Source organism: Bubalus bubalis, chromosome 5, assembly GCF_019923935.1.
Source record: "Bubalus bubalis isolate 160015118507 breed Murrah chromosome 5, NDDB_SH_1, whole genome shotgun sequence".
Lineage (NCBI taxonomy): Eukaryota > Metazoa > Chordata > Mammalia > Artiodactyla > Bovidae > Bubalus > Bubalus bubalis.
Window position 1 is genome coordinate 93,340,028 of NC_059161.1, and position 16,781 is coordinate 93,356,808.

The 16,781-nt window shown below is 37.6% G+C and overlaps 1 protein-coding gene across 6 annotated transcripts in view; it reads left to right on the forward strand.

Annotated features, from left to right (window-relative positions):
• LOC102405156 (prolylcarboxypeptidase) overlaps positions 1–15,989 on the forward strand; it is an 87,758-nt gene extending 71,769 nt beyond the window's left edge. For all 6 annotated transcript variants that reach the window (XM_025286250.2, XM_025286251.2, XM_006055634.3 and 3 more), the window contains 3 exons: positions 6,729–6,893; positions 7,831–8,018; positions 15,246–15,989. In XM_025286250.2, coding sequence (XP_025142035.1) covers positions 6,729–6,893; positions 7,831–8,018; positions 15,246–15,462 — 570 coding nt within the window. In that variant the 3' untranslated portion in view covers positions 15,463–15,989. The remainder of the gene's footprint in view (positions 1–6,728; positions 6,894–7,830; positions 8,019–15,245) is intronic.
• Positions 15,990–16,781: the final 792 nt, after the last annotated feature.

Consider the following 16,781-nt stretch of genomic DNA (forward strand, 5'->3'; position numbering starts at 1 on the left):
TCTTCTCTTTCATTTCTTATTTTATTTATTTGAGTTCTCTCTTTTTTTCTTGGTCACTCGGGCTAAAGACTTGTTAATTTTCTTTGTCTTTTCAAGGATCCAATTTTTTTTTTTTTTTTCCTATTGCCATGTTCCAGACTGCAAGTGTTTCCTGGAAGGGAGCTTTACATATGTCTGGTGTCCTGATTTTTATATATGATGTTCCAGTTTTTATGGCTGCCACCCTTGGGACACCCCTTGATCACCTGGCCCTGGTGGATGGGGATGGATTAGGGCTTGCATTCTTGGATCCCGTGAGACTGTGTAATTGGAGGTATGATTCTTGACAGGTTGCCACCCTCAGGGCACTGCACAGATAGCAGGTTGGGGCACATTGCCCAGTATTTTTGTGAAGGAGATGTCTTTGCTAGTTTGGAGCTTCTGCCTGCAGGGCAGGCTTCAGGTTTGACACATATTTAGTGGCCTTCAAGGCTGCTCTTAAAGAATGTAGGTTGTGGATGTCGTCTTGGTGCTTTCATTCTGCCTTGCTGTTATCACCTAGAAAAGAGCTTATACACTTACCTGGAGCCCATTTTTTGTGACTACCCAGTGGACACTTCCAGATCATCCACCTCTGGTGGCCAACAGGGCTCATGCTTGCAGTCCCACAGGATTGTATATATTTGCATATTTTTAAAAAGTGATGCTTGAGAGTCTGGCTTCTAGTCAGCCTGAATCAAAGAGCTAAGGTTCTCCCTTTTGGGATGTTGACAGGTTGTGGCATGTCTTCAACTACTTGGAGTTATTAAGACTATAGTAGGCTGCTTGGATAAGCACAGAGATTTGAAAGACAACCAAGAGTTAAGGCAGAGTTGAACATCAAGGTTTGTCTCCTATATGAGGCCACTCCTTCAAGACTGGGAGAGGTGGTTGTTTCATCTACTGTATAGAAATTGAAACAGAGAATCAAACAGAATGAAGAAACAGGAAGAATATATTCCAAGAAAGAAGAATATAAAACTCAGAAAAATCTTAATGAGAGAAATATTAATTTACCTGATAAAGAGTTAAAAGTAATGATTATGAAGATGCTCACTGAACTGGGGAGAAGAATGAATGAACACAGAACTTCAAAAAAGACATAGAAAATATTAAAAATGTACCAAATAAGATGTTACAAAGCTCAAGAATATAATAACAGATAAAATTACACTGGAGAGGTTCAACAGCAGATTAGATGAAATAGAAGACAAGATCAGTCAACTCAAAGACAGGGCAGTAGAACTTACTGAATCAGAGCAGAAATGAAGGAAAGAATGAAGAAAAGTGAAAATAGCTTAAGGGACTTATAGACTAACATTTACATCAAATCGTCTAACATTCACATCATAGGGTCCCCAGAAGAAAAAGAGAAAGAGGGGCAGAAATCTTATTTGAAGACAAAACAGCTGAAAGCTTCCCTAATCTTCCAGACCTAGGAATCTCAGCGAGTTCCAAATAAGAGGTATCCAGACTAATACCAAGACAAATAACAATTAAAATGTCAAAAGTCTTGACTTCTCTGGTGGTACAGTGGATAAGAATCTGGCTGCCAACGCAGGGGGCATGGGTTTGATTCTTGGTCCAGGAAGATTCCACATGCCATGGGGTACCTAAGCACATGCGCCACAACTACTGAAGGCCATGCACCTAGAGCCTCTGCTGTGCAACAAGAGAAGCCACCACCATGAGAAGCCTGTGCACGGCGACTAAGGGTAGCCCCCCATTACTGCAACTAGGGAAAGCATACAAGCAACAAAGACCTAGTGCAACCAGAAGAAAAAAAATGTCAGACATTAAAGACAAGAAGGAAATTTATACATATTTTTACACAGATTATATTATTATTTTTAATTGGAGTATAAAAAAACTGACAATGGAGTATAAAAACAATTTGCACTGCTTTGTCAGTTTCTGCTGTACAGCAAAATGAATCAGCAGCCATAGGTATACATCTGTCCCTTCTTTTTTGGATTTCCTTCCCATTTAGGTCACCACAGAGCACCGAGTAGAGTTCCCCATGCTATACAGTAGGTTCTCATTAGTTATCTGTTTTATACATAGTAGTATATATATGTCAATCCCAGTCTCCCGATTCATCTCACTACCACCCCTTTCTCCCCCTTGGTGTCCATACATTTGTTCTCTACATCTGTGTCTCTATTTCTGCTTTGCAAGTAAGATCATCTATACAATATTTCTAGATTCCACATATATGTGTTAATATATGATATTTAGTTTTCTCTAAGTTACTTCACTCTGTATGACAGTCTCTCGGTCTATCCATGTCTCTGCAAATGGCACAACTTCATTCTTTTTTAGAGCTGAGTAATATTCCATTGTATATATGTACCACAGCTTCTTTATCCATTCCTCTGCTGATGGACAGTTAGGTTGTTTCCATGACCTAGCTATTGTAAATAGTGCTGCAGTGAACGCTGGGGCGCATGTATCTTTTTAAAATATGATCTATGGTGTGTGCCCATCAGTGGGATTTCCTGGTCATATGGTAGTTCTATTAAAGAGAAAATACTAAAAACAACAAGAGAAAGTAATTTCTTACATGCGAAGAAACTCCCATAAGACTATGAGCAGATTTTTTAGCAGAAAGTTTCAGGCCAAAAGGGAATGGCACAATATATTCAAAGTGTTAAAAGGAAAAAATCCTTTAAACCAAGAACACTCTATAGAACATACAGAGTTTACCAGATAAGCAAAACCTAAAGGTGTTCATTACCACTAAACCAGCCTTAGAATAAATGTTAAAAGGGACTTCTTTAAGCTGAAATGAAATGGCACTAATTAGTAATGAGAATTCATATGAAAAATAAACCTCACTGGAAAGAAAAATACATACAGGAAGTCCCCTACATTCAAACAAGTTCCATTCTAAGAGCACAGTTGTAAGTTCAATTTGTTTGCAAATCCAACAAAGTTAGCCTAGGTATACAACAAGCACAATTAGCTCCATAGTACTATACTGTAATAGGTTTATAATACATTTACATCTTTGAGTTCACAATCTGAAGGTTCATATGTAGGGGACTTACTGTGTAGTAAAGGTAGGGGATTAATTACGTACAAAGCTAGTATGAAGGCTAAAAAAGACAAAGGTAATAAAAATAACCATGATTACAATAATTTGTTAGGTATGCACAAGATAAAAAGATGTAGAATGTGACTTCAATATCATAAAATGAGGGGGGTAATAATGTTGCACTTTCAGTGGGATCAAGCTTAAGTGTTATCAACTTTGACTGTTGTAGATATAAACTGTTATATATAAGCCTAATGGTAACCACGAAACAAAAACTTACAGTAAATATACGAAAGATAGAGAGAGGAATATAAGCCTATCGCTAAAGAAAATCTTCACGCCACAGAGAAAGAGAGCAAGAGAAAAAGAAAGGAGTTAGAGAAACTACATAAACAGCCAGAAAACAATGAACAAAATGTCAATAAGCACATACATATCAATAATTACTTTAATGTAAATGGAATAATTCTGAAAGAGATGGGAATACCAGACCACCTGACCTGCCTCTTGAAAAACCTATATGCAGGTCAGGAAGCAACAGTTAGAACTGGACATGAACAGCAGACTGGTTCCAAATAGGAAAAGGAGTACGTCAAGGCTGTATATTGTCACCCTGCTTATTTAACTTACATGCAGAGTACATCATGAGAAACACTGGGCTGGAAGAAGCACAAGCTGGAATTAAGATTGCCAGGAGAAATATCAATAACCTCAGATATGCAGATGACACCACCCTTATGGCAGAAAGTGAAGAAGAAGCATTTTGATGAAAGTGAAAGTGGAGAGTGAAAAAGTTGGCTTAAAGCTCAACATTCAGAAAACGAAAATCATGGCATCTGGTCCCATCACTTCATGGGAAATAGATGGGGAAACAGTGTCAGACTTTATCTTTTTGGGCTCCAAAATCACTGCAGATGGTGACTGCAGCCATGAAATTAAAAGATGCTTACTCCTTGGAAGGAAAGTTATGACCAACCTAGATAGCATATTCAAAAGCAGAGACGTTATTTTGCCAACAAAGGTTTGTCTAGTCAAGGCTATGGTTTTTCCTGTGGTCATGTATGGATGTGAGAGTTGGACTGTGAAGCAAGCTGTGCGCCGAAGAATTGATGCTTTTGAACTGCGGTGTTGGAGAAGACTCTTGAGAGTCCCTTGGACTACAAGGAGATCCAACCAGTCCATTCTAAAGGAGATCAGTCCTGGGTGTTCTCTGGAAGGAATGATGCTAAAGCTGAAAGTCCAGTACTTTGGCCACCTCATGCGAAGAGTTGACTCATTGGCAAAGACTCTGATGCTGGGAGGGATTGGGGGCAGGAGGAGAAGGGGACGACAGAGGATGAGATGGCTGGATGGCATCACTGACTCGATGGATGTGAGTTTGAGTGAACTCCAGGAGTTAGTGATAGACAGGGAGGCCTGGTGTTCTGTGATTCATGGAATCGCAAAGAATTGGACACGACTGAGCGACTGAACTGAAATGGACTAAATTCTTTAATCAAATACATAGAGTTGCTGATTGAATTAAAAAACAAGACCCATCAGTATTATTGCCTAGAAGAGTGTCATTTTAAATGTAAGGACACACACAGACTGAAAGTAAAGGGATGGAAAAAGATACTCCATGCAAATGGAAACCAAAATAAAGCTGGAGTAGCTATTCTTATATTGAACAAAATAGTCTTTAAAATAAAGACTTTAATAATACACAAAGAAGTGTGTTGCATAATAATAAAGGAGTCAGTTCAACAAGAAGATATAACATTTGTAAATATTTAAAATATTTATGTGCCCAACATAGGAGCACCTATATAAGTAAAGCAGATATTAACAGACCTAAAGGTGGAAATAGACAATAGTACATGACCAGAAGGGGACTTTAATATTCTACTTATATTGATAGATAGTTCATCCAGGCATAAAATCAATAAGGAAATATTGGCCTTAACACATTAGACTAGATGAACTTAATAGATATTTATAGAACATTCTCTCTGAAAGAGCAGAATATACATTCTACTCAAGTGCACATGGAACATTTTCTAAGACAGATCAAATGTTTGGCCACAAAACAAATCTTAATAAATTTAAGATTGAAATTATATGAAGCATCATTTCCAACCACAGTGGTGTGAAACTAGAAATAAATTACACAAAGAAAATGGAAAAATTCACAAATATTTGGAGATTAAACAACATACTATTGAACACTCAGTGGGTCAAAGAAGAAATTAAAAGAGAAATTTTAAAAATACATAGAGATAAATGGAAGTGTAACATACCAAAATTTATGGGATGTAGTAAAAACACTTCTGGGAGGGAAGTTCATAGTGATAAATGCCTATCTCAAGAGATAAGAAAAGTCTCAAACAACCTAAATTTACACCTCAAGGAACTAGAAAAATAACAAGTGAAGCTCAGTCAGTAGAAGAAAAGAAAGAGCAGAAATAAATGAAATATAGACTATATACTTCAGCTTTAACAACATTATCTAGAGTTCAATATTTGTTTATGATTTTTTGAAGTAAAATTTATGTGCAAATCATAAATGAGCTACTTGTTGTGTACTAGGCCCCTACAGGTAAGAAATATTTTCATATCCGTGAAAGTTCCCTATGTCCCTGACTAGTCAGTCCTGTCTTCACTTCCAACCCCAGGTATTACCTGTGATTTTTAGCACTGACTATAGTCAAGTGTTAGGAGTATTTGGAACTGGGGAGCTGCCTGAGATGCTTCTTATAATGCTACAGATATAGGAGCTTGGTGGAGTTTTTCCAAAAGAAATTTAAGAAATTTTCCATTTTCATAAAAAGATAGTCATTTAATCAGCAAGCACTTAGTTGCCAGATGCTTTGCTAAGTGCTGAGGGAGACATTCTGGAATCAAATGAGTATGGTATCAGCGTTACAGGGGCTCTGATAGAAATAGGCACAGGATGCAGTGGAGGCACAAGGAAGAGAGTGATTTAGTTCTTCTGCCTTGAAGGCATAGGCAAGTGGCCTCAAGGAGGAGGTGATACTTCAGCTTCATTGAGGAAGACGAGCTGGTGTTTGCCAGGCACCACTGCATTGGGAGAGTGGGAGCAGGGCATTTCAGTGTGAGTGATGGCAATGAGGAGGGAAAGAAGTTGGTGTGGTAGAAATGGTTTTGCTAGACTAGCACAAAAGCTACAGAAGATGAAACTAGAGTGGTAGGTGGGGAGGACTTTGCATACCATGCAGATAATTTTGGTTTATTTCTATAATTTGGGGGCTAATTTTTTTTTTTTTTGGCTGTGCTGCGTTTTAGTTGTGGCACGTGGGATCTTCAGTCTTTGTTGTGGCATGTGGGTTCTTTTAATTGGGTTATGCGGAATCTTTAGTTGCAGCATACAAACACTTTAGTTGCGGCTTGTGGGATTTAGTTTCCTGAACAGGGATTGAACATGGGCTCCCTGCATTGGGAGTGTGGAGTCTTAGCCACTAGACCACCAGGGAAGTCCCATGGAGACTAATTTTAAAGGTTTATTCATTTATGAAAGTGGTTATACTCAATAAATAGAAATTGTCAAGCAGTGAAGTTAGATGCTAAAGATTGTTTATGATCAAATCAGAATCATGTTTCTTCTTTGTTTTAATAAACTGTGATTTTGTATTTATATTTGATTCTTCTCCCTTTTATCTCTCTAAAATGACAGGTAGTGTGCCAGTATTTCAAATATTCCAATGTACCTGATACCGTGATGGTGCAGAATATTTTCCAAGCTCTGAATGTGTATTACAATTATTCAGGCCAGGCGAAATGTCTGAATGTCTCAGAGACAGCAACTAGCAGTCTGGGAGTCCTGGGTTGGAGCTATCAGGTAAGTGTGTATAATTTCCCCAATTGGAGCTTGATTTTCACTGTTTTGGTTGTACTATAACAGAATCCTCAAGATCTTGTCACCTAACTTGGATCCAAATCTGGGTTCTGTTACCTTATACTTCAAGACCGTGGATGAGTTTCCTCATTCATTCATTAAATACCAATTCAATTTTTAAAAAATTTTATTGAAGTATAGTTGATTTACAATGTTGTGTTAATTTCTAATAAACAGCAAAGTGACTCAGTTATACATATGCATATTCTTTTCCATTATGGGTTATTGCTGCATATTGAATATAGTTTCTTCTTCTATATAGTAGGACCTTGTTGTTTATCTATCCTATATATACTACTTCAGTTTGGTATTTAATCATCACTAAATATATTCTGAGTACTTACTGCATGTCAGGCACTATTCCAGGCTACAACTATACAAATTGGATATAATTTTATTTTATTGTAAATAAAATATGATCTAATCATCAAATGTAGTTTGGTGGAAAATATAGGTAGCTAAACTAATATTGTAATAGATCTTAGTAAGTCCTATAAAGGTAGCATTTTATGGACACAGGAAAGAAGAGGGAGTCTAACTTGGTTCTGTCTGAGCCTCCATTTTTTTCATCTGTACAGTGAGAATAGTAATAAAAATAGCAATATTTTCCTCCAGAGTTGTTTTGAGAATTCAATATGATAATAGATATGAAATGGAATAGTTTGCGTAGAAGGAATATATAGCCCCAACTTCTGTGACTTCTCAGCTGAGCCTTAGGAATAAAGAGAGGTGGTATGGAGTAGAGAACAGGGGCTCTGAAGCCAGACTGCTGAGTTCAAACCCTCACTTTTTTGCTTCTGAGCTGTATGATGTTGGACAATTTATTTCATTCTTTGTGCTTCATTTTCTCACTAGAATCTTTCCTGGTTTGCTTTTTCAGGCCTGTACAGAAATGGTCATGCCTACCTGTTCTGATGGTGTTGATGACATGTTCGAACCTCACTCATGGAACATGAAGGAATATTCTGATGATTGTTTTAAACAGTGGGGTGTGAGACCGAGGCCCTCTTGGATCCCTACTATGTATGGAGGCAAGAATATCAGTTCACACACAAACATCATTTTCAGGTGAATTTTTGTTGATTCAAAGAAAATTCTGGTTGATAGAGACATTTGTAGAATGGATGAGAAAAGAAAACCAGGAAAATGTTGCACAGTTAAAACAATGTAGAATATAGCAGTGGTATCTATCATTTTTCTACTCCTTGAAAGATAAGGGATTCTGAGAGGTGATATGATTTTTTGTTCTATTGCACTATGTTTAAAGGCTTAAAAACAATAGCAGCAAAGTTAAAATATTTCAAAAAGTGTGCTCAAAAGAAAAGGAAGCATCATCTGTTGTTCTCAATTTGTCTCATGATTGTTTCTATTGTTATCAATGATAATAAAAAATCTTCAGTATATACCTAACAAACACTTTTGAGGTGCCCACTCTGTTCTGTCCCAGGCACTGTATGAGGCACTTTAAATAAATCACTTAATTCCCACAAAAACCCTGAAAGAAGTTTTTACAGTCCCTATTTTACTGAGGAGGAAAGTGAAAGTCAGTGTGTACAGTCACTTGCCAAAACTCATCCAGGTTTTAGTTACCAAGTGATAAAGCCAGTTTTCAACCTTGGCCTATCTGACTACAAAAACTGTTTATTCTGTAACACTGTTTCTCTAGAAGAGTCATATTTGGTATTGGTTCATATCGGAGTTAATCAAGTAGACTCTAAATGTGCCTGATTGTGACTTCAAAATTTCTGTGTTTTGGCTTGAACATTAGGTTGTTAGTTATTAAAATAACAACTATTTAATAAGAAAATTCCCCAAGTTTATGTGGAAATAGTAGAGAGATATCCATACATATCTCTTAACCAGTTGTTTAAATTGTAAACGTTATTCTTTTACAAATTCTCCTAAACAAGAGTCACATTTGACTTTAGAGACATGACCGAAAGCTCTTAGGAAGGAGCAATGCTGTTTTAACTGAAAGATCACTCTCTGGGTTTAGGCCAGTAACACTGCCCATTTTGCAAAAGAACCTTTTTCTTGTTGGATTCATGCTAGTTTCACTCAGTAGGATACCCTCCCCCGCCTCAAATGTGAGACACTAAATGCAAAACTTAAAGATTCTTTTTGTTTTATTCCCTAGAATTATTTACCTTGTCCTCAGTAGAATTCTTCAAAACTATACTTTTCAGCTCAGCCTTTTGAGGTGATAGTTGAGCAAATAAGTATATTTAGGGTAGGAAACTGTACCAAATTAGGATGTTCGAAATCAGGAAAACATGAAAGGACTGAGAGGACCGAAAAGGCTTAAATGTAAGCCTTGGGTATCAAAGCTCAGGAAATTTCATTTGTCATTTTCTTGTTTTTAGAAACTTACCTCCAGGTAGTACTTATATGGATTTTTGCTTTGACCTCGGAGCCTGGTGGGCTGCAGTCCATGGGGTCGCGAAAAGTCGGACATGACTCAGCGACTTCACTTTCACTTTTCACTTTCATGCATTGGAGAAGGAAGTGGCAACCTACTCCAGTGTTCTTGCCTGGAGAATCCCAGGGACGGGGGAGCCTGGTGGGCTGCCGTCTATGGGGTCGCACAAAGTCGGACACTACTGAAGCGACTTAGCAGCAGCAGCATAAAGCTGAAGTTCAAGTTGACTTGTAAAGTAGAGTCTTTGAATCTTATCTATAAAGGTTTTTATATTTGACTTTTGGTTAGATACTTTGTGCTTTTTTGTTGGATTCAACCATTACATGAGTATTTTAGTTGTCCATTTATCCTTTTATACTTACTTTCCTCTGGGTATCAAAATAAGTTATTGTCATCATCATCATTGGGGAAAGGATAGATTTTGTTGAAAAAAGTTGGGAGTAGGACTGAAAGAGTAGATAGAAAATATGGCTCAACATTAGAAAAAAAAACACAAACTTTTGGCTAGTGTAAGAAAGGGCTTCCTAACAGAGCTATGCATAGTTAGAGTGAACTGTCTTAAATTATTTAAGCTCTTTGATCCTCAGTTTTCTCTTCTGTAAAATGAGAATAATAATGCCAATCACCCTATAGAGTTGCTTAAAAGAGTTATGCTCTTTTATAGTGATGCTTAAAAGAGTTAACCCAGTGAAATATTTAGCCCAGACCTGGCAAATTATATGCTCAAAAAATTTCCATTGAATGAATAAGTGGAAGTATATTCACAGCCCTGTACTTTAGCTTCGAGCCAGCAGGGAACTACTTGTCCCTGAATGTCCTTTTCCTTCCTTTATTTTTTCCTTTTCTTAAGATTCAGGCATCTTCCAGGAAGCCTTCCCTGACATCTCCAAGGAGGTTACATTTCCCCTACACACTTAGCTCCTCTAAAGCCTGTGACTATCCCTTTAGCACTCTGTGTGGAATTTACCTGTTTGTGTTTCTCTCTGCCCCTGACTCATTTCTCAGAGAACAGAGAAATCTCATTTCTCTGTTCAAATGAGATTATGAACTTCTCAGTGACAGAGAATTTTTCTTAATCATCTCTGTGCCTTTAGCACCTGCCACAGTGACTGGCACATAGTAGATGCCCAGTTAATGTGTGTGTTGATAAGGATGATGAATGACATAAAGCTCAGGAAAACTTCAGAGGCATGTGAAAGTATAAAGGCAGAACTATATAAAAGTGCTGGTTTATCTTCCTGTGGTGGCAAATATACTTTTAAAAATAAATTTTTTTTCTGTGTACTGCTAGGTGTGAAGAATTCAATGTAAAACTTACCTTATTTAAAAATTCAGAATTCTATTGCTTTTCTAAAGAAAGCACATTCCAAAAATGAAAAAAGCAGCATTAGGTGTTTCTGTTCTGTCTACTGAGTGGCTATCAGTTACAAAATATTTATGGTTGACGATAAGAAAATGTCCAAGGAACCATGTGGAAAGCATATTTTATACTCATACCTCTCTCCTTGAGGCATCTCACACAAATCCAACTGTGACTATTTTTTTGGTTAGAAAATTCAGTCTGTTTTTAATTGTTGAATTAGAGATCTGCAAGTTAAGAGCTTGGGCTTTGAAGTTGGAGAGACCTAGGTGACATTCTGCTTTTGTTAACCATGTGCCTTTGGCAAATTGCCAATTTATATTAGTTAGAAATAATAACTACCTGCCAGAGCTACTTCAAGGAGTAGATAATCATAGAAGTGAGCACTATGAGGGCAGAGAATTTTGTCTGTTCATAGTTGAGTTAACTGTACCCAGTCAGTACCTGATACATAGTAAGCAGTCAGTAAACATGTTGAGCAAATAAGAATTTAATAGTAGCTATTAATAGTTCCATTTCAGCAATTTTCTTATTCTCTAATGTTTTTGTTGAAAGGATTTATTTTTTCCATAAAACCCAGTTGTTGAGAAATTATCTTACCAATGGTCATTTTTAGTTATTTAAATGTAAATTCAAAAAGGAGTCCCTGAGAAGCTGGTTAAATTTAACATAATTTTTCAGGCAAATTAATTGTTGCCAGCAATTAAGTGAGGCTCACTGTTGGGAATTTTATGCAGGCATCTAGGTTCTCTCATGAAAGCCAGTATTTTTTTCTCCTGTAAATTTCCCAGTGACTGATTTAGCTTTCTCATGTCTAGGACCAAGAAATTCAAGTCCATGTGCATTTTAGGTCTCTCAGCAACTCCAAACACTGTTGCTAAGCCACTGGGTGGATTCAGATGACCTTTTAAATCAAATGCAGTTTGCTTATTATGTAGCTGTTGGGATAGCTTTTTTGTTTTGCAAATAATGGAGAGTTTCCTATCTTGGTTGGTCCTGTCAAATTGGAATAATGATAAAGGCCACTTGTTCACTTAAGAGAATCCAACCCCTTGTGTAGTTTACTTTAAAAATTTATCTCATAGTTGAAAACTAACATCCTATTTTGCATGTGAGTTTTTCCTCTTGTTTTTAATAAAACCAAAAAAGGTAAATTTTCAGAGTAATTTCTCCCCCCAAGAATGATGTTAAGTTGCAATTGAATTAATTTCTTAAAAAACCAAAATGTGGTTAAAAGTGTGGTCAGGCTAAAACAGGGATTTTAGACTTGTATTTCAAGCACACATATATTTAATGTACCTAAATGCTTATTCCCTTTTTAACTTGAACATTTACCTAGAAAATTGATTGCATGCATTTTTCTGACCAAATTTCTGTGAGAAATTTGTGGTATCCCTTTTCATGCTTCATTTACCTCTCAGAAGTATTAACACTTCTCATGCTTATAGAATATGGTAATAATTATAATAATACTGCACATTCATGTGGTATTTTATAGTTTATACCTTATTTCCAAATGTATTATTCAAGTTGAACCTCACAGTGTCTCTGTGATTGAAGGGCATTATCTTTAAAAGTTTTTTTTTGGTCATACACATGAGAATTAGATTCAGAGGGGTCAGGTGACTTACCCAAAGTCATGTGGCTTACTGGGGTATAAAACTTAGACCTGCTGACTTAGTTCATTGTTTCTTGCCAGTATTATACCTAGCTGAATGTTACTGTCTGTATATTTACATTAATCACTTATGTGAACTCTACTTTTCCATGTAAAAAGTACTGTAGTGATTTACATGTTCCTGAACTCAACAAGCATATATGTATAGACCTCTTTTGTGTCGGGCATCTGATATAAGGTTACAAATAACTAGATTATTCTTTTTTATTCATTCAATAAATATTTGTATAGCTCCTAGTGTATGCCAGGCACTGAAGATACAGTAATAAAACAGACAAAAAACCCTGCTGTTGGAAAGTTTTAGTTTGAGAGATGGGTAAAAACAAGATAGCACTTATAAGCATGCTAGAAGGAGATAGGTGCTAAGGGGGGAAAAATAAACCAGGGAAGAAGGTTATGAAATGTTAATGGGGGTTGGGGGGGAGTTTGAATTTTTGATGAGGTGGCTAAGGAAGACCTCTATTACTAGATATCTACTATATATCTATACTGTGGGCAAAAATCCCTTAGAAGAAATGGAGTAACCCTCATAGTCAACGAAGAAGTCTGAAATTCAGTACTTGGGTGCAATCTCAAAAATGACAAATAACCTTGGTTCGTTTCCAAGGCAAACCACTCAGCATCACAGTAATCCAAGTCTATGCCCCAACCACTAATGCAGAAGAAGCTGAAGTTGAATAGTTCCATGAAGACCTACGAGACCTCCTAGAACTAACACCAAAAAGATGTCCTTTTCATCATAGGGGATTGGAATGCAAAAGTAGGAAATCAAGAGATACATGGAGTAACAGGCAAGTTTGGCCTTGGAGTACAAAATGAATCAGGGTAAAGGCTACACAGAGTTTTTTCAAGAGAACACACTGGTCATAGCAAACACCCTCTTCCAACAGCACAAGAGACAACTCTACACATGAGCATCATCGGATGGTCAGTACTGAAGTCAGATTGATTATATTCTTTGCTGCCAAAGATGGAGAAGCTCTATCAGTTCTGTTCAGTTTAATCGCTCAATTGTGTCCAACTCTTTGTGACCCCATGGACTGCAGCACGCCAGGTCTCCCTGTCCATCACCAACTCCTGGAGTTTACTCAAACTCATGTCCGTTGAGTTGGTGATGCCATGCAACCATCTCATCTTCTGTTATCCCCTTCTCCTCCCACCTTCAATCTTTCCCAGCATCAGCGTCTTTTCCAGTGAGTCAGTTCTTTGCATCAGGTGGCCAGAGTATTGGAGTTTTAGCTTCAGCATCAGTCCTGCCAATGAATATTCAGGACTGGCACTTGTCTTATTATATTTTGCCTTACCTGCCTCCTGAGAAATCTGTATGCAGGTCAAGAAGTAACAATTAGAACCAGACATGGAACAACAGACTGGTTCCAAATTGGGAAAGGATTATGTCAAGGCTGTATATTGTCACCTTGCTTATTTAACTTATATGCAGAGTACATCAGGCAAAGTGCCAGACTGGATGAAGCACAAGCTGGAATCAAGATTGTCAGGAGAAATATCAATAACCTCAGATACACAGATGACACCACCCTTATGGAAGAAAGTGAAGAGGACTAAAGAGCCTCTTGTTGAAAGTGAAAGAAGAGAGTGAAAAAGCTGGCCTAAAACTCAGCATTCAAAAATCTAAGATCATGTCCATCACTTCATGGTAAATAGATGGAGAAATAGTGAAAACAGTGACAGTTAATTTTGGGGGGCTCCAAAATCACTGCAGATGGTGACTGCAGCCATGAAGTTAAAAGACTCTTGCTCCTTGGAAGAAAAGCTATGATGAACCTAGAGAGCATATTAAGAAGCAGAGACAATACTTTGCTGACAGAGGTCTGTCTAATCAAAGCTATGGTTTTTCCAGTAGTCATGTATGGATGTGAGAGTTGAACTATAAAGAAGGCTGAGCCCTGAAGCATTGCTGCTTTTAAACTGTGTTGTTGGAGAAGACTTTTAATAGCCCCTTGGACAACAAAGAGATCCAACCAGTCAATCCTAAAAGAAATGAGTCCTGAATATTCATTGGAATATTCAGGAAGCTGAATATACTGAAGCTAAAGCTTCAGTACTCTGGCCACCTGATGTGAAGAACTCCTTAGAAAAGACCTTGATGCTGGGAAGGATTGAAGGTAGAGGAGAAGAGGATAACAGAGGATGAGATGGTTGGATGGCATCACTGACTCGATGGACAAGAGTTTGAGTAAACTCTGGGAGTTGGTGATGGACAGGGAAGCCTGGCATGCTGCAGTCCATGGGGTTGCAAAGAGTCAGACACAACTGTGTGACTGAATTGACTGAAGAGATAATTAGCATTTTAAAATATAGGTTTTTTTTTCTTTATCACTAATATTTGGGTTCTAGGAAGGAAGGAAACAGGTTTTAATTGAGGGACTCCCACGTGCCTAACATTTATTCAGTATATATACATGTACCATCTGATTTAACCCTTAAGGCAACCTCCTGAGGTAGGCCTTGTTAACTCTGCTTTACATATGAGGAAAGTGAGACAGCTAACTTATGTAAGGTCAGACAACTTTTGAGTAATGAAGCCAGGATTGGAATTGAATCTTCTAAATTCGAAGTTCCAGTATAATCTAGATTGATTCATGGGGCACCACCTTCAGTATTCTCTGGTCCTATTTCTTGTACCTGGTTACAGAAGTATTGTCAGTCTCCAGGATGAAGCACCTTTCTATATGACAGATTAAATCCTCAGATCATATTCCCTAGCTTATAAGCTTATAATTTTAGGTGTTATGCATATAATAGGTTTCTCCTATCTTATCTTTTATGTAGATATGAAAAACTAGCAATCTGATTTTTTTTCTTTCCCTCACTTAGCAATGGTGAACTAGACCCCTGGTCAGGAGGTGGAGTAACCAAGGATATTACAGACACCTTACTTGCGATCGTCATCCCAAATGGAGCCCACCATCTAGATCTCCGAGCCAGCAATGCCTTGGATCCTGTCAGTGTGCAATTAACTCGCTCCTTGGAAGTTAAATACATGAAGCAGTGGATCAGTGATTTCTATGTCCGTCTGAGAAAAATGAACTGAGTAACTTTTGATCATTTTCAGTTTCTTCTTTTAAGTTCATTCCACCTACATTTCCATTCACTTTGGCTTTCTGTGCATAATTACTTTCCCTTGTTCATTAAATTTGGTGTGGTGAAGACTGAGAGCAAACGCGATGGTGGGGATAGCAGCCATCCCACGACCCGAGCCCTTGCCACCCTTGTGCCACCTCCAGGAAGAATCTCTTCACCACAGCTTTCCCACACACTTACGGCCTTCATAACTGGAGAAGAGTATTGATTGCCTTTCACAAGAGGGAGAATCACTTCTTTTGTTTCTCTGAAAGCAAGGATTTCTCTTGGTTTTGAAGTTGAAGTCTCTTTGGTCCATGTGTCACTTGCCCCTTTTCTACCCTCCCAAAAGGAAAAGAAGAAGATGGATAAAAATGATGTAATTGCAGCTGGTAGGAAGGATATCCAATGCCAAACCAGGAAATGGGAGGCGTTTCTTTTGTGCTTGATTCAATGACTTTGAACTGTGCTGTAAATAAAGAGTAGGGCTGGACCTTATACCTGTGTGTTGCGTCTGAAGCTTGCTCCAGCTGTTAGGAATGCTGTGTGCACTGGGCTTGGCTGTTTTTAAAGGAAAGTCCTTTAATTTTCTCTCTTCTATTTGGCAGCTTTTCTTATTCTGGGATATTTGCCACTGTGGTACTGCCAGTAAGAAATCTGGCCTTTTCTGCCCCATTTATCTTTGTTTCTAAGGTAAGTTTTGTGGTAATTTGGTTACATTTTGCCAGTTTAGGAAAATGACTCTGTTTTCCTTTTCTTATTACATCTAAGCAAGTTTTATATTCTCCAGTTGCTGATGATACTTCAGTAAGAAGCCTTTAAAAATTGATCAATCAGCTATTCGGAAGGTAAAATGTAGTAGTGTTCAGTGCTTTGTTTTTTAAATTTCATTTTCTGGTGGTTGTTATGTTGTCATTAAAGCCAGAAGTGTCAGGACACTAAGAGGCAGGTGCAGAAGAACTTTTCTGTATAGCTTCCAAAAGACAAGCTGACTAATTCATGCAGGCAGCATATTTGACATTAATAAATGGCTGAGCCGTTCCTATTTCCAAGGGGTTGGCTTCTTTTAAGCAGTTCTTACACTGAGACCTTTCTTCAGAAGAGCTTTTCTAGGATAACAAATAGGGTTGGATCAAAACCTTTCAGGGACAGAGACTAACAGTTTCTACTCTGTTAAAAGATTTCTTTCCCCTTGTTTCTTTTTATTTTCTCTCAATTTTTTTTCTTCATTCTGCCTTGGTAACATTTTCTGCTTTTTAAAAACTGTATCTTGAGCTTGATTATTTCTAA